General features: G+C 37.4%; 1 protein-coding gene across 3 annotated transcripts in view; it reads right to left on the bottom strand.

Moving 5' to 3' along the window:
• LOC107559424 (glutamate receptor 1-like) overlaps positions 1 to 23,403 on the bottom strand; it is a 53,670-nt gene extending 30,267 nt beyond the window's left edge. For all 3 annotated transcript variants that reach the window (XM_016243245.1, XM_016243246.1, XM_016243247.1), the window contains exons 1-5: positions 23,022 to 23,403; positions 22,737 to 22,871; positions 11,899 to 12,138; positions 2,484 to 2,668; positions 985 to 1,038 (exon numbers count right to left, since the gene is read on the bottom strand). In XM_016243245.1, the coding sequence (XP_016098731.1) occupies positions 985 to 1,038; positions 2,484 to 2,668; positions 11,899 to 12,138; positions 22,737 to 22,871; positions 23,022 to 23,151 (744 nt within the window). In that variant the 5' untranslated portion in view covers positions 23,152 to 23,403. The remainder of the gene's footprint in view (positions 1 to 984; positions 1,039 to 2,483; positions 2,669 to 11,898; positions 12,139 to 22,736; positions 22,872 to 23,021) is intronic.
• Positions 23,404 to 24,156: the final 753 nt, after the last annotated feature.

Here is a 24,156-nt window from a genome sequence, read left to right as displayed (position 1 = left end):
ATCCTGAAAAAAATAGAAACTAAAAAAAATTAAATAAAATAATAAAAATATTAAAATAAAATATTATAAACTACCATAGTCCTGACCTAAGTGCCATAGGGAAGATCTGAGAAGTATAGCCATAGAGTGAAAAAAAAATTATCATAATGTTATAATCATAATGAGATTCATTTAAAATGCTTCCTTTGATGTCATAGTTCATGAACACAGTTTCTTCAGCTTCTTCAGTCAGCCAATTATGTTTTCTGAGCAACCATTATTTTGTTACTCTACTGAACTGCTTAATGCATTGGCAGACCTAAAATATTAAAACCATCCTGAACAATTAAAAAACTAGAAATAGAAAATCTAAATTCTAAACATATCAGGAATATTACATTCTAAACTTCCATAGACAATCTAGGAAAGATCTGAAAAGTATGGTAATAGAGTGAAAAATAAATAAAACAAATTCTAAAATTAAAATAAATAAATAATTAAATTCAAAATCATATCATAAGATGAATTTACAATGCTTCTTGTGTCACAGTCTATGAGTGCTTTATTAGTAGTATATTATCTAATCAAATCAAATAATAAAAGTGACATGATTCACCCAGTAGTCCTATTTGTTGAAAGGTGTACATGTTATAATGGTTGCTATGCCCCTGCCACACACTCCCACTCACAAGGATGCAAAAAAGAAAAGGATCTCATGCCTTCAAGAAAGGGTACAAATGCTAATTCTGTCAGCTCAGAGGGTAATCTGCAATCTCTCTGCATTGTGTCACATTTAAAAGCATGCACACTCCCCAGTCACATAGAAAAACGGAGAAAAAGTAGCCAAGCAATGTAAAACACCACCATCAATTCGTCCGAGTGCTCCCTTGCGATTCTAGTCAATGTTCAAGAGGTTAACCGACAATACATCTTAAGTAGCCTCTAGGCTCATAGTTCATTCATGCAGACCAAAGAGGACTGAAGGATACAGGATTCTTCACTTACCAGGTTTGCTACTATGTAATGGTAGTTCTTCAAGTTCTTTTTTTGTGCCGCAATCTGAAAGACAAATGCAACACACATGAGAGCATTAAAGCACAACCCTCTCCCTTGCTGTCAACTATAGGCAGGCCTCTTTCATTTGATGCCAATTAAAGTATCATTTTTAGCCTGGCTCTCTAAATAGCAATGAATAGGTCCCATCATTCAGGACTTAATTGCACACCCTCCCAAGCTCACTGAGTGTGGAATATCTGTGATCAGAAGGGGCAGTCGGAACTACACGAGATTGAAGGGAGGAAAGAAGGATTTGGCATCTGTCACCATAGGAAGTCCAATTATAGGACTTAATGACTACACGTGCACGAAGACCGCAGGAACACCTGTGAACAGCAGCGGGCCTCTGGAAGCACACCGTCAGGGTTAATTGTATCAGATGCTGATTTCTGATCATTGGGTTTGGCAACGTTTCTTTGAGATCTTGTCTGGATGGTGAATAGTGAGAAAAGTAATTGCCTTGGTGTGCCTGAAGGAGGAATTCATTGTTTCTCAATTCTCAGATGGGAAAGACATGACATAACTTTAAAGTGTACTGAAAAATTATCTGCTATCCAATAAGACATGTAATGTTCCATAATGAAGTCAACATAAAATTTCTAAAAATGACAAAAAGTCAGATGTCCCAGAGCAACTTATTTAGTGTCTATAGGCCATTAAGTTAAGAGAATACACTGTGAATTATGAAATATAAATACAGGGCTTTAACAATACTTAGAATCCCTCTAGAAACTAAGAAATTAATTGGGGATACTGCGGAAGCAATAAATGATTAATAGAGGTATAAATTTGTGTAGGTTTTTTATGTTAAAAATAATTAAGTGTTTTGCAACAGTACTAATTGTTAAGACCAAATGAAACTCCACAGATAGCAAAGTTCCCACCCTTTTGATAATGAATTTCGATCACATTTGCTTGTGGCATTTGCCAGTTGCTTATGATTACTAAATAAGCAATTGATATTATTTTAGTGAAAATGGCTGGGAAGGATTTCAATTTGTATGTCAGTACTGAATTCATAGACTGTAAAATGTAAATACGCATGCAAATGGGCATACTGATGGTCATGCTTGCTTGAGGGCAGATTTCACAAAGAACAATATCTTGCCAATTGAGTATTTTAAAGAAGAATTTTAGAATTTTTAATGTTATAAATAATTAAATATATTATTTATATATAGTCATTAAATTGTGATTTCCAGGCCTGGAAACAACAATTTAATGACTATTGGAATGCTGAGCTTAATACTCTCAGCTCTGTGTAATCATTTTCCAGTCCATTCCACTTAATTCCACATATTTTCCCTTAAAATCCATGCAGAAAATGTGAACATTTTGTCTGGGCCAACCACCTGGTTATGGGTTCACACAGTCAAATACATGCACTATACACATAATATAAAAAAATTAAACATGTTCTTAATCATAGCAACGTATGAAGTATTTACCAAATTTAAGATGGAGTTGAGTCTCTCCAGCTCACAGTCCAGAATGACCCTGTACTCCTTCTTCTTATCCAGATCTTGGATGGTTTTCAAGAACGCTACCTCTGTCAGGGTGTCAAAGTTTATGGATGTCACCTGCCAGGTCTTCTCAGCAGCAGTGTCCAAGATCTTTTGCAGCACCGTCAGACCTTCAAAAAGAAAAAGAAATGTCCCAGTAAGAAGACTCGTATGGCTATAATTGAATATTCATAATAGGCAGCTGCTTGCATGGATACACATTTGTTTCAGCACAATATGTTGAAGCATCTGTACCTCTTCAAAACATCAGTATTTTAAGACAGTGATGCAACTCTGTGAATATCACTTTAGTGATGTACTGTAACATTCTGGGAAGTAAAGTCTTGATTTAAAAAACAAAACAAAACACATGCTCTGTTGAGTCACGTACTCCTGAGGAGAAGCTCTGTCTCCAAATTCAGCAGGGGGTCTCCACTGTTCTGCACCAGCTCTAATCAACATCTGCTTTCATATCACTTAGAATCTCCTGCTTAGAATTATGGACAGCTAAACGCTGAACTTCAAATGTTCCTCTTTTCTTCAGCTTAGGGAAAATTCTGGGGTTTTTTCAAGTTGGAGGAGGACAAGTTGAGACGCGTTTGAAGTTGTTTAGTCTGGACATATTTTTAAAAAAAAAGAGCAATAATGGTTAAATTAAATATTTGGATATGCAACTTTTTTTTTTTCACTAAACAGTGCTCTTCCGTTACTTCTAGCTTGCTTACATATGCTTCTCAGCATCATATTCTCTGATTTTTTCTTTTTCCACCAGTGCTTATTATCTTTTCAAAGAAAACAGAACCTCACGTTAAGGAACTGCCTTTTGTAATCCGGTAGATCAAAAGCCACTACCAGCAATTGTATGAACTGTATAGCTATGCTTTGGTCATGTGATGGTTTCTTGCATATGGAGAGAAACTAATAAAAGAAAGAACGGTTGATTGTTCTTCAAACAGGAACTATCTGCCGACACTGACAGCTTGTTTCCTGTTTAGCAGACGCACTGATATAATTAGTTTAATGAAAGATGGTTCACTCCTCAGTAGCATCTGTATTTTTAAGGTGATTTCCTAGCCTCCTATGATCTATTGACTATGAATTGAATGTAGTTAAGCAAATTCATTTATTTGACCATTACCTGGGTCAATGAAAAAGTCTACCAGATAGAGAAAAGGAAAAATCGTTACACGTGTCAAGCTTTCAAGTTTTTGCATTCATGTTGGTTTTATATGGTTTTGTTAAAGGGGTCCTATTATGCTTTTTCCCTTTTTCAACTTTAGTTAGTCTGTAATGTTGCTGTTTGAGCATAAAAAAGTTCTGCAAAGTTACAAAGCTCAAAGTCCAATTCAAAAGGAGATATTTTATTTAACAGAAATCACTTTTCAAAAACTACAACGAACGACTCGTTTGGACTACAATGCATATTTTCCGGGATTTGTGATATCACAAATATCGACGAATGGGACGAGACCTGGTTGAGCTGCACTAGAGAAGGCAACGAGTGTTATCACGTCGAAGACATGCTAGCTTTCCCAAGTCAGACGAACTTGGAGTGGTTACAATCATCCGGGTTTAAATCGCGCTCAAATTGATTTGAGTTTGACGCAATATTTACACTGAAGCTGGCATGTGGCTATAAGGGGCGTGACATTTCCCGACCAGGCGCCGAGTGCTGCCAATCACAACACACTGGCCCAGCTAACCAATCACAGCACATTTCGTATTTCAGAAGGCAGGCCTTCATTTGATACAGGAACTATTCGAGCCGTTCATGCCAGACTGGGGAGAGAGGTGTTGTAATGTAAAATATGTGAAAAATAATGTGTTTTTCGAACAACCTAGTATGAGAGCCTGTTCTAGTACACCCTCAAAACTAAATCAAGACTTTGTAAAAGAGCATAATAGGACCCCTTTAAATATGTATACCATTTTTGACAAAAGTTTACATTTATGTGAACCTTAATGGCATAAGCATCAAGCAAAAAGTAAATAATACTTGATTAATGATTACTTAAAGAAAAAATATTATAAAAAATAAATAGTTTAAATAAAAGTTTAAAGTGAAAATATCACTACATGGCTTGATTTGGCACAAATTGGCAGACATAAGTTTTTCAAATATTTATAATATTTAAATTGCTCCAATGCTTAATTTTTTCTTAAGAAATAGTAATTAAAGGAATTTCATCCATTCAATGAGAATGTTTTCACTTATATCTACATTACTTTTAATTCAGAAATTAAAAACAGTGAATTCCTTGATTATTCAAATAAAATAAATAAATAAATAAATATTTAAATTACTATAAATGCATCAGAAAATGTCACCTCCTTGAGTATGAATATTTTTATATATTTTATTGTCCAGTGTCTTTAAATGTACCCCTACCAATAACAACAATTAGAAAACAAAATGTCACTACATGACACTGCAGTGTTAAATCGAAATATTACAGCATTTAAAAGAGTCATCAGTAATACAAATGCTGATTAAAAGTGCTAAACTATGTTTAAAAAGACATCTGGGTGGTCTTGCAGCACTTCAACTTCAAAAGACAATCTCATTTAGTCATGCTGACTGAATTAGGTAAGTTCCCTGTCAGCCTTTACCCAGAGGAACAGGATCAAAGCCTGTGCATTTTTTAAAATCAAATTATGACGCTTTAATACAGCGATCAGTGTTGGCTTGTGCTCGGTTACGATAAGCTTACTGGTCAATATGAACGATGGATTCTGCAGGCAGCAGAATTTCAACTTCAAAGACATCAAATCTCCAATTCAACCAGAGGCAAGTGCCTTCAAAGCAAAAGCTAGATCAATACTGACACCTATAATAATACACATATCAGTGTTTGCGAGCAGCACAAATGTACAAAAACACAAACCACCAACCTCCTGATAAAGCCTGACTACAGATTTTGGTGGAAAATTAGGCCATGCAAAGTTGAGCAAGTGAGATGTTTCAGCGCAAACTAGCTGGCACATTTAAATGGGTCAGGAAAGCGACATAAACTAAAAAAAAAAATTAATCCGAGACAACATTAATAAGCCAATTTATGTATTTAAATGAACTTGCATTTGTTGTGAATGCTCGGTTGCACTTTGGTTCATCACAGTTGCTCATATATTATGGCCCAGTCTCCTAGAAGCAAGCTTGGTGTTAGAAAAACATGATTCGTTTTGCTTCACTGTCAAAATATGTATCAAAATTTGTCCATTTTTGTAAACGCCATGTCTTTTGAGAAGCTCTTGCACGATTTTTTTCCAAATGAGGCAAATGCCTTTGCTTTTGGCAGAGATTTAACTATATCTAGAGATGAGCAGATAGAAACATTATAAATATAGACACTGATCTTGGCCCACTGCATACTATTAGCATAATACGTTAACAATGCATATCATTAACTAAAAACAAGACTACAATCTGGACTGTAGTGTACAAAGAGACTCTTGGGTTCAGTTGTCTACATAAATACTACTTTCTGAGGGAGAATCATTGAAACTTTGAGAAGGGTCTGGCTGCAGCCTCGCACTTGCACTCTCAGACTTGCATTCTCAGACACTTGCGCTTCCGCTAGCGACGTCACTTGCAGGCTTTATTTTTTATTTTGTTCTATTTTTTATTACTTTTTGTTTGAATCTCTCAACATTTTCCAACAGTAGCCAGGTGGTGAAGACAAGAAAAAAGAAACTAAATTACAATGTCACTTGCAATCATCACTTGCACTCTCCGCTACCTGCGACGTCACTTGCAAACGACACAAATCGTGCGTGTTGCCAATGGAGACAAGACACTGTGGTGATTAAACGATTAAAACTAATTTAGTACTATAACATACAGGGTCCTGCAAGAAAAAGACAAGACCCGCAAATCCGTGGCCACAGAACAGCAGAATATGAACGCATGCGCAAAGTCTCTCGTTAAGCGTTTTAAAAACATTAACACTTAACATGGCTTAATGCATTAAGATGCTATTAAAATATCAAATTAAATATACAATTTATTAATATAATGAATATGTATATAGTATTTTCCAAAAATAAAATACTGCAAGTGACGTCGCTAGCGGAAGCGCAAGTGTCTGAGAGTGCAAGTCTGAGAATGCAAGTCTGAGAGTGCAAGTGCAAGGCTGCAGCTAGACCCTCTTGGAAATTTTTGTCACTACGGTGAAATTTTGTATAATTCTGTATAATTTACACTCTACCTGCACTCTTTTTTCACTGCTGTCAATATGAGCCATCATCTGAAAGGCTTTCATTTCACATCTCTCTGTAAAATAACAGATTAAAAGGATATTTGCTATTTATGGAATGAGTACTTGGATTATTATACAACAGAAGCCAGAATTAGGTTTGTCATTGAAAGAACGGTGAGGCAGCCAATGCATTCACTGGCATTCATTAAAAGACTGTGTCAGATTGCCTTTCGAAATGCCTCTACAGCCTTCACCACACCAACGCTCTACCCTTTTCTGACGCCTTCATCTCGGCAGCTTTGAAACAGTCTCGTGCCACGGAGCAAACCAGCTTTATCTCCCACCGAGCAGCACTAACCCGCAGATAAGTCGGAGGGAGAGATGGACAGTGCGCTCTGTCCATCTCCCGTTAGTGTTGCCTAGCGCGACTGCGTCACTGGTGATAAGGCAGGAAAAGGGAAGCAGATGAGTGTAGGGATTGTCTTGGAAGAGCAGAATTGGCTTGCTAGATTTATTCATCATACAGTGTATATTCACTGATTTTAACGGGAGTGTTGTTAAAGTGCATAAACTCACGCTAGACTGAGCTTGTGATGATGTTCTTTGGTAATGTAATGTTCTTTGCTCGTTTTCTGTAGCTGCTTTTTGAATATCTGAGGAAATGTAAGCAGTTTCTATTAATTTGTTATCATGTTAAATATAAATTCAGTCATATTACAAACATTAGGATGCTTTTAGTCTTATGCTGGAGTTGGTTCACGTTCTCGCAATGAAACTAAGTAAATAATTACATAAATTATCACGATAATATCGTCTATCGGCGATCTCACAGGCTGACGATAAGACGTTATGAAAATTGAGCATATCGTCCAACACTATCGGACATGTCAACCTAAGTAATCGGGAAAAAAACTCAAGATGCTGAAAAACAGTGATGTACAAGCAGTGGACAAAGACTAATGAATATGGACAGAATTAGGAATGCATTATATAAAAGTTTCAGTCAATAACGATAAACCAATAATTATTTACATTATGGCGAATAAATAATAAATGGCTGAAATTAAAATTCTATACTATTTTGTCTAAATTAATTAGAAAAATTACTAACAACTCAAATCAGTCTTTCATATATTACAAGTAAATTTAGGCATCACAACATTATAATGTACAGTATGAAAAATGGATATTAATTTTGAGATTTAATTTAATATCACTGTTAAATGTACTTTCAATGAGCGTTAGATGATTGCAAACATAATCTAAATGTGAAAATAGGGGAAATGAGCATGCACAATTAAATACTGGAAAATAAAAAAAAAAAGTCTAATATCGGCCACTAACCGATATACTACATACTGTATAACTAATCGGCATATATAATTTGATTAAAACAAGGATACAAAAACATTCTGACAGATTTTGTGTCAGCTTAGACTGAGGATAGTTATGATTACATCTCCCATGTTCTTTACCTGGGAGCTCTAGGTTTAATGTGCTACTTGACATGACAAACATTTCTCACACACACACACACACACACACACACACACACACACACACACGCTCACGCTCACACACACGTATGCACACACAGGAGTAACTTAAAAGGTTTAAAATAACCTACAGACTGAGTACTCTTGTATCCAGGCAACAGGAGAGCAGAGGTAGTTGTTGTATTTGTGTGTGGATGAAACACTCAGTGACCTTGTGTTCCTAGTTCGGCACTGGCACACATCTGCATGATAAGTGAATCAATAATGTGTGTTTCTTGATTGAGGTTTTAATTTCCCTTAACTTTGTATAATCAAGAGTGGGGGGAGGGGTGTAGACAAATGTAATATTGTGTAACATGGTGGGGGGATTCACAATGAACTGTGCCTGTTGACAGTGCTGTTATTTGCACATGCTCTCTGTTGTTTTAGCGGCAATTCACTAAAGGAATTATGCAAATTAGGTAACAGCACAAACGCTGCCACAAAATCTGTACATCACTGTGCATGCAGCATCTCTCCACCACTGCAATCCAGACACCTGAATCAGCTTTTAATAAAACATCTGGATATACGGCTAGTTATGATGATCTTCTCCATTATTTAAATCCTGCTAGTCAATAGGAAATGTACACAGATACCTCTTTTAAAGGAAGTTCTGTTTACCAGCTGCTTTCTGTGAGCGGTAATGATGTGAAGTTCATTTCACCAGACAAACAGAGCTGTTCAGTTTGTAGTCTTAAAACTGGGAAGAGAATTTGGATTTTCTTGCCATGGGTTCCCTTGGGAACTTCATATAGGTTTTGAGATTAGTGGTTTTACTTTAAGAGTAAAAAAAAGTGTAGCTAATATAAAACTATGTGTAGCTACAAAATCATGCTGGAGGAGATGACAGACAAAAGCAGTACACCGTAGCTGCACCCAAAAAAGGTCACCCACTAGTGTGGATGTTTTTCTGGATTCGATAAAAAAAGATGAGGTCTTAGACAACACAGTCTGCAAGAAGTGCCGATCAACAGGATGTTCTTTTTGTAAGCCTTTGTACAGTTATGGTTATGAACTCTCTCTCCGTCTCCATACACTTATATTTTGAGTGTGATTCATGATTGACCCTCAATTTCTACAGATATTGCAATAATATTGTTATCAAGAATTATTTTGGCCATGATAATCGTGTAGTAAAAATCTAATACCATGGCAGCCCTAGTTGGAATATTTAGTTTCATTTTTTTATATTTTCATTGTCTTTTTTGTGTGTGTTGTTGACTAAAATTAGATGCTTTTGTATTATAAGTTAAATTGACTACAATTAATAAACACGGCAATGAAAGGCTAAATTTACAGGATATTTTCATCAAAAGACAAAAACTAACAATATATTAGGGCTGTAAATCGATTAAAATTTTTTATCTAATTAATCACATCCTTTTTCTGTGATTAATCGCACACTTCATGAAATTAAGCATAGACCTTTAATCTTGTATCAAATGTTTATTTTGTCATAATTTGCTATATCCAGCAAAGTAAACCAAAAGACTGAAGGGTGATTCTCAAAAATCTATATTTTCTGCAAGCTTTTTTCAAGATAAATTTAGATGACTTTCCAAAAAAGGACACTTAAAAACTCCAAAAGGACACCAAAGAACCAAATTATATAAGGAGCACATATAAGTACACATGAAAGGGGAAAAAAATCCGAATTTTATAGTATGTGTACAGTGCAACAGCAAAGAGCTTTTTTACATTTTAGAGAAGCCAAGTTGCGATACCGAACAGGACCACATGGCGATGCCAAAAAATGAAAATAAACCATTCGCCTGCTGACTGCATCTACTACAGTACACGGATCCATTCCGTATAACTAAACACAGCAACATAAACATGACAAATCAAAACATTATCGTGAATGTGTGTGGAAACAACGTGAATGTATGGAAATGTCTGTGCATAAATACAATGTGCGATCAGTGGGTCAAGAGCACTCATACACGCATTATTATAACGGACTCACGCGTGCTTGCTGTACGAGTCCTGTACGCCACTGCAATAGTCTTTACCTTGATTGCAGTCTTCATCCATCAAAACTTTACAAGCGAGACTGGTTATCCAGTCGAGAAAACGTAGTTTGCGTCTCATCTGGCCATACAGCGGTGGGATGTGTTGACAATCCGTTCAGTCTGTAGTTCACACAGCACATCGTGTGAGGGCTCGCGCTCTTCAGAGACAATCACAGAATATGACAGAGCTAGTTTTTAAAAGCGAAACACTGGAATGAATAATTCACTTAAAACGCAACGCAAGTCTCTGTTCTCTCTGCAATCTCTGATGTAATCAGCCTGTAGAGCTGTTTTGGATGGATTGTTTGAATGCATTCGCTTACTGGATCATTTGACTGAAAACTTTCCCGTTGTTTAGCGGCTTAAAATGATTACATCATTTTAATCTAATCGCAAGCAGAGAAGCAAAATTGGGTTAAAGGGTTAGAATGGTAATTGTGCTTTAGTAATTTTGCGTTAAATTATATATATATATTTAAACGGTCACAAACGACTACAATTACCACAAAGATGTGACTTTACATGCTTAACGAATTGATAACTGTTGTAGTCCTAATACAGAGGCTTCGGAATTCACAATTGTGGTCCGACCATGTATAATTTATGTTGTAGAACAAAACATTAAAGTCTCTTCAAGTAACCTGAACCACAGACCTTATTTTACTCACAAATCGAAGACTGCTATTCTAAAACCCCTTCAGGAAATTCCCAAGGGAAGCCATGGTGAATTAGTCTTCCGGGTTGGTCTACAAATTGATTTCATGACTGAACAGTTCTATAACACTGAGTTTCATGAATAGGGCTCAATCAATAATGAGCCTAATTTACATAGAAATGAGGCATGTTTGTACTGAAAATAATGACAATGACTTTATTTAAATATGGCTCAACGCTATACTAATCCATGTAGCACCTGGTTAAACTGGACTATGGGTGCTTAACAAATTAGAACAGTTTTTGTGCAGAAAGTACTGTGCACAACATTGGCACAAATCTTAAACGAATTCACTTGCTTGCCTTGTTTTGGTCATGGGATCCGTAAATGGTTGCAATAATGATTTAGAGTTATCCTCTAATGACAGTCTGATAAATGATTGCATATGGCAAATATGATGGAAAGCTACACACGTGTCTCCACTTACATGGTGCAGCCAGTGCTCATCCATACTCAAATCACAAATGAAGATCTTAAAGTGAACTTCAAACAGATTTTCAGAACAATCATGCGGGAATCAGGGAGCCATAAGTAAAATTACTACACCCGAGGCACTGGAAATGTCAAAGTATAACCCTATTATAAGCCAAGCAGACCACCTCAACAGGATTACATCAAATCATCACGTTTTTCAAACTTTCCCAGCAATATCTTCTAAAGCTCCTAAATCACAAATCACTAAATTATCTGCAGTTCATTTTCGTGACATCCTGAGCAACCTTACAGAGTATTACAACATTTGATCACAACTGCAGCTGCAGTGGCAATGCAGATGCAGGGAAAAAAACAAAGAATGAAATATAACACCTCACCCTGAAAAAGTCATCGTAGAACTACTCATAAATTTAGTTTCCATCATTGCACTTTTGAAACGGCATGTTAGCAGGATAAAAAGCCAACCTGAGTCCGAGCTGTACATGTAGACGAACTTGGTCCACTTGTAGTGCTCGACAAGGCCGATCAGAGCATCCTGGAGCTCAGGTCTCAGCTGGATCACAAACTGGTTGTTGGTATCGATGGGGAAGCTGGGCGTGACGAAGCACACATGTAGAGCGCCACAGAATGACATCAGCATGTTCATGGTCTTCCTGTCATACAGGCCGATGATGGCGTAGACTCCTTTGGAGAACTGGGAACAAACTGGGAAGAGTACAGAAGCAGAAATTTAAAACTAACATAAATGGACATTCGATTTGCATTATCAAATACAATTTGCAAATGAAGTAAATAAATAAATATTTTTTCTTATATCTTATGGCAGGGGGTTTCAAACTGGGGTCCATGGAAAATTTGATTTTGCAAAAAAAAAAAGTTTTTTTAATATTAAACAATTTTTGGAACAATATTTGTTGTGATAATATGCAATACATTTAAATTAAAATGAAAATGTTTATATTTATAAAAATACAAAAAAAGATACTTAACACTACCTATTTTGAATACTTTTTGAATACTTATTTTGAACTTGCTCTGGATTTACAATCAACAATATAAAACTTGTGAAACACTCATTAGCACTAATTTTCAATCAATACCCAGGTATGACAGAAGAATGCAAGTGCTGGGTAGTCAATATGTTATCTAAAATTATCAAAGCACCCCCCCAAAGCTCTTCCTCCTGAAAAACAAGACCTCAATGTCTTGCCCTGCATTCTTCTTTGTAATTATAGTGACAGTGAAACCTCCACCCACCAATCATCTCTGCTCCAGCCCCCTCACAGCCGGCTAAACCCCATGTACTTAAAAAGCACATGGCAATTGATTTTTATTGCACTACTCCAGAAGGGGGCCTGTTTCATGTATTTGCGAGCCCTTTGCTGCAGACAGTGTCAAATCTGGGTCTTCTCAAACAGAAAAGCTCCAAAACACCCTAGAAATACACGAGTTTCCTACATTTTCACCTGAACTCCAAACTGTTTCCTACTTCCTTCCCTTTACTTTTATTCTGTAATTATATAAATATCCCTCTGGGACATTTCACTGCTCCACTGTCTTTTTTAAACCCTATCACATTGCATACATTAATAGTAATGCAAGGGTTTTTAGATACAATCATAGCGCATTTGTAATAAAACACCATACGAGTGCATCATTTACCATAAATTTCAATCTGAGCGGCTAAAATTCCAAAGTGTTTCCAAGTTAACACTTTCCATTAATTGATTCATACCATTTGCATTCAGACATGTTGGTTCCCTGGGGCTTTGAGAATGTGAATGAGGGATGTGCCACAGTTGTGGCATACTTCAGCTCCAAATCTTCCCTTCAGGCAAGCAAACTTTCAAACCAGCCTCAGAAAACAACTCTGATAGCAGATAGCTTTCTCTGCTTCTCATCTACTACAGTCGGCACTATTTAAGCCTCATTCCCCCATAATAATCACCCTCATTGTCTCCTCCACAGCACTGATAGTGAGGACTAACAAATGTACTGTCGCTCATAGATATTTATCTTTTAAAACAGGCGATAAAGAGTCAATGCAAGGTTACACAATGCATTTATCTCAATCATTTGGAAAGATAACGCAAGATTTCTGTGTGCACATCTTTATCAGCGTTCTTCATGCCTACCACAGATAAAAAAAAGGAGGGAAACGAAAAAGAATCACTCATTTTTATGCAGTGCTGGTTGGAAAGAATATCAGGGTTTGAATCTCTGTGTTCGGGTCTAGAAAGCGTGTGTATGAATGTACAGTCGGGTTGGGGAAGAGAAAACAAGTATCCTGCCTGCGGTGATCTCTACGATGCTGAAAGATGTTTTTGACAGGTGGATCTAGTGTGAGTGATCTCGTCTGATCTTCAGTCACTGCAGTGACGATGAGAAGAGCTCCACTGCATCAATCTGTTCTAGCTGCCTCTGTTCTCCTTGCCTTTGGTTATTGAGCAGCTGAGGTAAAAAATGACTTGTAAACGCATTCAGGTGCAGCTAATCACCTTCTCAATGGCACAAAAAGCCATTTGACTTTCCACTGTGATCAGCTGTGGTCATTTTGATTAGCTCATGGAAAAAGGAGCTTTCCTGGAGCATTTCAGTCCTTGGTAGTGCAACTGATGCAAACAATTAACTATGGGTGGCAAGGCACTGTCAAAAGATCTCCGGGATAAAGTTGTGGACAGGCACAAGTCAGAAGATGGATTTAAAAAAAAATTCAAAGGCTTTATCGATGCCTAGAAGCACAGTGAAGTCTGTTATTAAGAAGTGGAAGGTATTTGGTACAACACATACCCTCCCTGGATCAGGACATCACTCCAAACTGGATGAAAGAGCCAGGGGGAAACTGGTCAGAGAGGCGACCAAGAGGCCTACAGCAACTCTGAAGCAGTTGCAGGAATTTATGACAGATTGGTCACTGTGTGCATGTGACAACAATATCAAAAATTCTCCACAAATGTGGCTTGTATGGGAGGGTTGCAAGAAAAAAGCCACTCTTCAAGAAAGGCCACATGCAGTCAGACTGAGCTTTGCCAAAACACACCTTGAATATTCTGAGGCAGATTCGACAAAAATTTTATTATTTGGCCTCAACACCAAATGATATGTCTGGCAGAAATCCAATACAGCTTACCATCCAAATATCAGCATTCCTACAATAAAGCATGGAGATGGTATTATCCGGTTATGAGGGTGTTTCTCTGCAGCAGGGACTGGAGCACTTGTCAGGATAGAAAGAAAAATGGATGGGGCAAAATACCGTCAAATTCTTAAGGAAAATCTGCTGCCCTCTGCCAGAAAATTGTCAATGGGAAGAAGGTTTACCTTCCAACATGACAATGACCCAAAGCCCACAGCAAAACGGAGCACACAGTGGTTGAAAGAGAAAACGATGAATGTGCTTGCATGGCCTAGTCAGAGCCCAGACTTAAACTTCACTGAAAATATGTGGAATGACTTGAAGACTGCAGTCCACAAAAGGTCACCATCAAATTTAACTGAGCTAGAGCTTGAATTTAAATATTGCAAAGTCTAGATGTGCAAAGTTAGCACAGACATATCCCGACAGACTAAAGGCTGTAATTAAAGCAAAAGGTCTTTCAACAAAATACTGACACAAGGGGGTGATACTTTTTCCAACTCAGTGATTCAGTTTTTTTTTTTTCCCTGACATGTTGGTTTTATATCTTTCACTTGGATGTTATAAGTAAATACAGCTGGATAAAACAAAAACTTTGTCCATCTTCATTAGAGGCTGCAAAGCAAAAAAAAGTAATTATTTTAGGGGGGGGAGAGTTCATAGACAGCTTTCTTGGCCGAAACAGGACGAGCAGAGAGTTCATAGACGGCCTCCTTGGCCGGAACAGAACAGGCAGAAAGTGCGTTGCTGGGCGCCACCACCACGCAAGCAACTGAGGCAAGTGTCGCCATCTCGGGAGGTTTTGCAGCCTGCACCGCCACCTCTGAAGAGACTACAGTGGACACCATGTGACGTGACTCTGGATGATCAGCTCTGATGTGACGTGACTCTGGATGATCAGCTGTGACGTGACGTGACTCTGGATGATCAGCTGTGACGTGACGTGACTCTGGATGATCAGCTGTGACTTGACTGGACTCATGAATAACAACGGTGACTTGACTTGGTTCAGGAAGATAAGCTGTGATGTGACGAGGCTCTGGCATATCAGATGAGACTTGACTTGATTCAGCAATGGAAGCCGTGACTTTAGTTGACTCAGGGGAACCAACTGTGACTTGACTCAGGAAGATCAGCTGTGACTTGACTCAGGAAGATCAGCGAATAGTCCTAGGGCTAGCGTAGGTCACCGATCAGCAGACAAAATCACAGGGGCGAGACGAGAGGGAAAAATCCAGGAAAACAGGCAAAGATCAGAAACTGCAAAACAAGGAAAACACGGAGACTCGGAAAGGGGTACAGGCTAAACAATACTCAGCAGAGAAAGGTGGTTAGAGTGGGTGTTATATAGTGAGTGAGGTGATTAGAAACAGCTGTGTGCAATGAGTGCAATCAGTGCAGTGTGCAAATTGTGCAAAGAATGATGAGATATGTAGTCCGGGGTGCTATGCAACAGTTTATGTTGTGTGAGAGTCAATGTAATGGAAAGGGTGACCTCTGGTGGTGAATAAACGGAAGTCCATGGACCGAATTCGTGACAGGTCCATATGACTCATGCACTATATTTCAAGTTTGCCAAAGGCATATGATACACTCTTTAAAAAAGTAACGGGCAATTGTTACCTTTTTTCTACCTGACCTTATTCTTAAAAATTACTTTGTTGTTGTAGTCAGGTTGATTCTGTGATAATAAAATTATATAAATAAAACCAGTTTAGTTACTTCCACTTTTTTTTTTTACCAGACAAAACTTTTTTTTTTACAGTTTTTACAGCAGGTTCATGTGAGAAACACCAAAATTTAACCGGTTGTTTATAAAAATGGTAAAAAAAACTTGCATCTTTGGATGTGATGATGTGTCAGGTTTCATGTCAATGACACCAACCACCATTGGCACTCGAGTCAAATTTGAGAGCTATGGCAAAGAAGATTATCAGCAGCAACACAACAACTTTGGTCGATTTCTTACACAAAACTATTGTATGTCTTCTGAAGAATATTAAAAGATAAATTAAAAATAGTAATCAATTAAAAACAGTAATATTGTGAATTATTGTTACAGTTTATCCAATGTTGTTTATTCCTGTGATGGCAAAGCTGAATTTTTAGCAGCAGTTTATCCAATGTTGTTTATTCCTGTGATGGCAAAGCTGATTTTTTTAGCAGCTATTACTCCAGTTTTTAGTGTCACATGATCCTTCAGATATCATAAATATATGCTGATTTGATGCTCAAGAAAACATTTATTATTATCAATGCTGAAATTATATTATTATAAATATTTTTGTGGTAACTCATTTATCTTTTTTCAGAATTCTTTCAGAAATAGAACATGGAAAAGAACAGTATGTATTTAAAATATAAATATTTTTGTTAAATTATAAATGTATTTACTGTCACTTCTGTTCAATTTAATGCATCTTTGCTGAATAAAAGTATACATTTCCTTAAAAAAAATTTGAATGATAGTGTAGAAAGTAGTGGACTTCTTTTTGCTCTTGGCAATAAAAATCAGTATTAGGGCTGTGAGATTAACTTATTATTATCAATGCTGAAATTATATTATTATAAATATTTTTGTGGTAACTCATTTATCTTTTTTCAGAATTCTTTCAGAAATAGAACATGGAAAAGAACAGTATGTATTTAAAATATAAATATTTTTGTTAAATTATAAATGTATTTACTGTCACTTCTGTTCAATTTAATGCATCTTTGCTGAATAAAAGTATACATTTCCTTAAAAAAAATTTGAATGATAATGTAGAAAGTAGTGGACTTCTTTTTGCTCTTGGCAATAAAAATCAGTATTAGGGCTGTGAGATTAACCAAAATCTTAATTCAATTCGATTCATGTTTAGTTGTATAGCACTTTTCACAACGCACATTGTTGCAAAGCAGCTTCCCAGAAAATGAATGAATGTAATAAAATCACAATGTGAGCGATTTCTAAACCACAGAAAGCTCGATTTCTCCACCACCCCCCTCACAGTGCGTGTCGACTGGTAAAGAGCAAGTGAGCATTTGCATTTAATTTCTATGGGAGTTGAGCTTCACGCTTGTGTGGAAAAAGCATAGATAACAGCCAAAAGTTCAGAGATGTTCAGCAGGTATGACATCGGTCTTGAGTTGATGAATTAAGTGTTTAAATCATTGTTTACACACTGGACACATTAAAGTTGTTAAATTTTGCAGATTGGGCATGTATTTCATTGGCTGGCCTTGTTTAAATGTAAAATAAAATTACACTGTATCCTTACTTTGGGCATTCAGAACTTAATTGCAAGTATCTATGATGATCATATTGCCCGTGTGCTGAAAAAAGCATAGATTAAACACTCTCGCTACAGACACACTCTAAAGAATAGACACTGTAATGTTTTAAGTGCCAATGAGTGGAGTTCTGCCGATATTCACCGTAGTGATGTGCAATCAGAATGCAGCACGAGAACAGAAAACAGCATTCACGACACAACAGAAACTAGAACAGTGACAATAAAGCTTCTATATTTTCTTCTATTTAAGAGACTTTTCAGTCTAAGTTGTTTTTTATTGTTTGGTGTTTACCCATATTCATATTGTTTTGGCATGATGTTATAGCCTTTTGATGAAATTCTAATTGGTTTTCCAAAATGCATTCATGAATGTAAAGTGTGTGAGGAAATGCTATCTTAAAATTGTGAACCGAAATGGTAATATTGATTTAAAAATATCATATTTTTTGTCAATATCATCTTGCCCTAATCACTACCCACTTTTATTGTATGGAAAACAGAAGCTTGCACATTCTGCATAAGATTTCCATACAAAGAAAATAATATTATAATAGAGCTGAAATGACATGGGAATAAGCTAATGTCAAAATGAAAATTTTTTGGGTGAACCGTATGAAAAGCTGGCAGCTCGTGGCCAAATCCTGTAGCATTAGGGCCCAGCCTTTTACTCAAAGAAAAAAATACCTAGATCATTTCAGAGATTACAGCCAAGCAGGCTCTTTTGGCACCTAACAGAATCCGATTTTGTCCCAGGTGTCGTCTAAGCGGCTTGTAGCCTCAGTCTTTGCAAGATGATATATCTGATAAGGTACATTTTTATCACTGTATCACTCCAGCCCAGTGAAGGTCGGGTAGCATGTAGCCCCACAGGCACATATCCTGAAATCACCACAGCTAACCTCAGCTCGCCTGTGCCACTGCACTCTGAACTGCGTCCGGTTCCTAACAGCTAATGATGCTAATGACATACCTGTCATCTATAATCAACGATGAAGCATCCAAAGCTTACTGGTATCAAAAAAGGCATCCATATTTCACAATGCTTCATTTTAAATGTGGCTAATGGCTTTGCAGATGAATCTAACATGGCTGCGTGAGCTATCCTTGGCAATCTTCTTGGATATTCAGGCTAGCTATAACATCAAGGCACTCACTGTCTTTAAAGTCTTCCATCACTTGTATAGTTTTGAATTAAGGCAACCACACAGGTAAAAGCTCTTCAGCAGTCTGTGAGTTCCAAGGGGAAGACACACAAAACAGTGTTTGTTCCTGAACTCCACAAGAGTTGGTTAGAGGCACTTTAAAGGTGGGGTAAGCGATTTCTGGCAGCCAATGTTGACATGAAATCACCAAAACAAACACGCCCCTACCTCAAAAGGGTCTCGCCCCTATTTTGATAGCTCCGCCCAACGGTGAGCGTGATTTGACCAAGTACAACATGTACAACATCATTCCAATCAACTAATCAGAATTGAGAGATAACTTTTCAGGAAATGTCAGTTTTAGGCTTACAATCAGGATTAGGTGCTTCTATACTCTTGTTAATCAGATATAATTTCCCTCTGATTTTAGGAATAAATTATGGGTAAGGTTAGGTTTAGGGGTGGGGATTGGGTTAAGTCTGTATTTTTGGACAGTAATGTTGATCCAGGAACATGTCTTACTTGGCAAAATCACGGCAACCTCCGCCCCACACATACGTACGCAACCCAGGTAACGATTAGTTCTGTGAAACAAAGCAAAACCAATGTTACACCATGTCTACACCGGAACCGAGTGGCACGGCACGACAAAATACTGTGGAACTCATTATAATCAGTGATGCTGTCTACACCATAGATATATATATACATATCTATGGTCTACACAGAATGCGGCGCGGCGCGACACGACAAATCCACGACAGAAAACTGCTGCTGCATCCTATTTATGACGTCTTGACACAAATTTCAAATGATTTTCAGACTTTAGCTGTTGCGGCGCAGACAGGGTGTTACTCACCTATCGCAACCTCGGCTACCGATCACAGGCCTTCCGCTCCTGGAGTTCTCTCCAGCGCTGGAAAGCTGATCCAATAGTTACACGGGTCCTACTTCTTGCTTTATTGCCTTAAGCCTTCTTTTGTTCAGCAGACGTTTTCCTTTTGTTTTTTTATCCGCCATCTCTATCTTTCAGTCGCTCGGCTCGGTAATGTCCGTCCTGTGCACTGAACACTTTCTCTTACAGTCTGCACTACTGTATTGTTATTATAGCAGGTTGGTCATTTTCACTCATAACAAACAAAAGCACATTTAAAGACAGTTCTCCTGAACATATCAATCAAGTAGCAAAAACACTGATTTTCTTTTGTTTTGTTCCTTAAAGCCCCATTGATTGTCCTGATTTGTTCTTGCAGCAAAAGAGGAAAATTATCCAATTATAATCAAACTGAATTTTGTTACACCTCCTGGCACACAAACTGCTCTAGTGATCTCAGGTTTTGTTCTGGGAACGTTTATGAAGCGATTATAGGATAAGACAGTAGCCATGCACAATCGCCCTGATGAGTGAACTCTCTGCAGATGTAATTAGCTCTATATAATTACTTTCACACTTCCCTGTGACAAGAACATATGGACAAAGCCCTTACTTTGTGTGTTAAACTTTTCTTTGATAACCTCCCTCTCCGGTGTCACCCAATAAAAATACCCTAAGGAGTCCCCTAAAATGGAAAATATCACTCCAGCCCCAGTTTCTCTGCTCAGCCTCCAGTAAACAGAATACTCTGTCACACGCACTCATCTGGGAAACACTATAGCACATATGAACTTGTCAGGATGATCAGTCTACTGTACGAGTGTCGAAATATCTCAATTATCTCAAAAGAAATATCTTCTCTTCAACAGAAGCTGATTGCATGCTAAGCATTATACAGTGTTGCACATTGCTGGCAGGGTTGAACACAAACATGGAAAGGTTGCCTGTGTCAATCTCAGACATCAAAGGGCAACATCTGTGACTGACAGGCAGCTGAGCTAGGAATAAGGATGTTTTCCCTGTTCGGCTCATCTAAAAATGTTCGTATTACATTCTTAAAAATAAAGGTGCTTCACGATGCCATACAGGTGCATCTCAATAAATTAGAATGTTGTGGAAAAGTTCATTTATTTCAGTAATTCAACTCAAATTGTGAAACTCGTGTATTAAATAAATTCAATGCACACAGACTGAAGTAGTTTAAGTCTTTGGTTCTTTTAATTGTGATGATTTTGGCTCACATTTCACAAAAACCCACCAATTCACTATCTCAACAAATTAGAATACTTCATAAGGCCAATAAAAAAAGCATTTTAGTGAATTGTTGGCCTTCTGGAAAGTATCTTCATTTACTGTACATGTACTCAATACTTGGTTGGGCCTCCTTTTGCATGAATTACTGCCTCAGTGCGGCGTGGCATGGAGACAATCAGCCTGTGGCACTGCTCAGGTGTAATGGAAGCCCAGGTTGCTTTGATAGCGGCCTTCAGGTCATCTGCATTGTTGGGTCTGGCGTCTCTCATCTTCCTCTTGACAATACCCCATAGATTCTCTGTGGGGTTCAGGTCAGGCGAGTTTGCAGGCCAGTCAAGCACAGTAACACCATGGTTATTGAACCAGCTTTTGGTGCCTTTCGTAGTGTGGGCAGGTGCCAAGTCCTGCTGGAAAATTAAATCAGCTTCTCCATAAAGCTTGTCAGCAGAAGGAAGCATGAAGTGCTCTATGAACTTTACCACGACATTCTAATTTATTGAGATGCACCTGTAGAAGAACCTTTTTGGCTAAATGGATCCATAAAGAACCTTTAACATCTGAAGAACCTTTCTGTTTCACAAAAGTTTCTTTGTGGCGAAAGAAGGTTCTTCAGATTATAAAAAGGTAAGAAAGAGATGGTTCTTTAAAGAACCTTTGACTGAATGGTTCTTTTATGGCATCGCTGTGAAGAACCTTTTGAAGCACCTTTATTTTTAAGAGTGTAGCAATGTACAGGATATGTTTCATATTGTCTTATGACAGAAAATATGCGGTCAAATCTGTAAATACACTGTAAAAACAAACATGTAAAATGTAACAACTTTGGAGCTATAAATTTGCAGAAAAGAAGTGGCGATTGTGCTTTAGGCAATGTTTCAACAGAAAAAAAAACTAAATTATGATAAATGAACAAATTATGCAACAAACAACATAAAATGCATGTCCTTACATAAATGATAACAAGAAGCATAACTATTTAAATAAAATAATCAAATGTAATGCACCAACACAGAGACTTCTGTGAGTGACTTCTAATTAGTTACAAAGACGAATATATTTTAAAATAAATGTATTGACTTGCTAAATATAATATTGTTTTGCACCATAAATAATATGGTACTTCATGCAAAAAATACAGCACAAAAGTCTTGTTAAACATATATATACATATATTAAAATCTATTAAATCATAAATCTAGTTTGTAAACATGTAAAGGGAACGTGGTCATGAAAGGAGTGAAATTAAACAAACCACTGTGGCAAAATGAAGCATTTGGAAATGTGAAAACACCACTGGCTTGTGTCAAATTCAACCTCAGGTATTCCAGGATATTTTGTCAGCTTTGCAGTTCCACCTGACATCTTGACATTATTGACAGTAATCCAGCTGGGTTTAAGACTGTGTAAGTGAAAACACGTTTACAGCAACAAAATGTCTGAGGTTCTCCTACTTCGCTAAACCTACACAGTCTGTTTCACTGGCATAAACCATCATGTACAGAGTCGTACAGAAATTCAGCAAAGCAACAAGCGTGATGGAAACAGATCGCGTGCGCACTGCAGAGGTTTTGTTTTTGGGGAGAGTAACAGACCACGGAGATATACATTAATATAGAACTTACAGGCGTATGTCATGGCAAAGCTGCTCCCCGTGTCCACCATGTCCACTTGTGGTACCAGTTTAGGAACATCATTGTGTTGAGAGAGCGCGAAACGGAACACGTCGTATTCATGGGAGTCGGTTGGAAACAAACCTCCTGTCGAGATGAGAAAAAAGTCATTCAGGAACAATAACATCAAATGAACATTCAAACCCAAATGGCTTACTGTACCTCATCCTGTGCGCCGGAAACTTTAAATCACTGTCAGGACACTGTTATGAACGATAGCCGCGGAGTACTACTCACCTATGTTGATGTTACTTGGGAAACTTGAACATGAACACAACCCAAGCAAACCGGTAAAGAGTAAGACGAAGCTTTGCCACATATTTCCGTTTGCATTTGAGAAACTGACAAAGAGCCAAATGCCAAACATATATATCCCAAAGTCTCTGTCCCTTCACTCACACTGAGCCCATAGCGGTAACACAGAGCCAGCAGAGCGCAGTGAAATCCCAGGCAGTCCTGTTGGTGATAGCTGTGGGTGACTGAATAAGCGTGTCTCTGAAAGCCCTACTTACAAATGAACACACTCTCTGTAGTGTCAGCAGAGGAAAGAAAACGCGGATCTTGATCACCATCAACGCGCGCTCCCGGTAGGTCCTTACTCTACTCAGAGTAGAAAGCAAATGACTGGGTAAACTTGAAGCCTTGCGCAGACTGTACCATTTTATAGCAGCTTAATTTCTCCAATTGTTATGCTATGTAGCTATGTAAGATTATTATACTCTAACCTACATAAAATATCTATATTAAGAGCATTAAATGGGAGCCTTGAGTGTGATAAACAGTTAAGAGCTTATGAGCAACAGAAAATGAAGTGGGACAGTTGGTGCAAACGATGTTATCCAACAAGAAAACAAAACACATAAACACCGCATTCTTTTCTGTATATGGGTCAATGACAAACATACATATCTGAGACAAAAGGTTTAAAAACAGAAATACATTTCATGTTTGTGTCATACATAAAAAAAAACGTTTACATTTTTTACAGAAATGGTTTTTTTTATTTGACTATCATGTCAATGCAAGTAGTAGCCATCAAGTAAAAAGTACTAAAACACTTTAATTACACTACTTACATTTTTGTATTTCAACGTGTTTCTGTAACTCTTTGTCAAAATTACATTTCAATTGTACTTCAAATAGGAATAAAATCTGGCAAAATGGAATTAATATTATGCATCTTAAGCTCAAATGATGCTACATTTATTTTAAGTCTAGTTTAACTAAAGGACACATGCGCTGCAATATAACAAAGAGTGAAAAATTTAAGGGGGTCTGAATACTTTCCGTACCCACTGTATATTACATGTTCTGTAATGTATTGCAAAACAAAACTGTCAGCACTGAATGAGCTTTTATACTGTCCTAGTTA

The sequence above is a fragment of the Sinocyclocheilus grahami genome, unplaced genomic scaffold (genome assembly GCF_001515645.1).
Source record: "Sinocyclocheilus grahami isolate Dianchi unplaced genomic scaffold, SAMN03320097.WGS_v1.1 scaffold684.1, whole genome shotgun sequence".
Taxonomy (NCBI): domain Eukaryota; kingdom Metazoa; phylum Chordata; class Actinopteri; order Cypriniformes; family Cyprinidae; genus Sinocyclocheilus; species Sinocyclocheilus grahami.
Note: the sequence above shows the minus strand (reverse complement) of the source record. Positions and strands in the feature narration are given on the sequence as shown.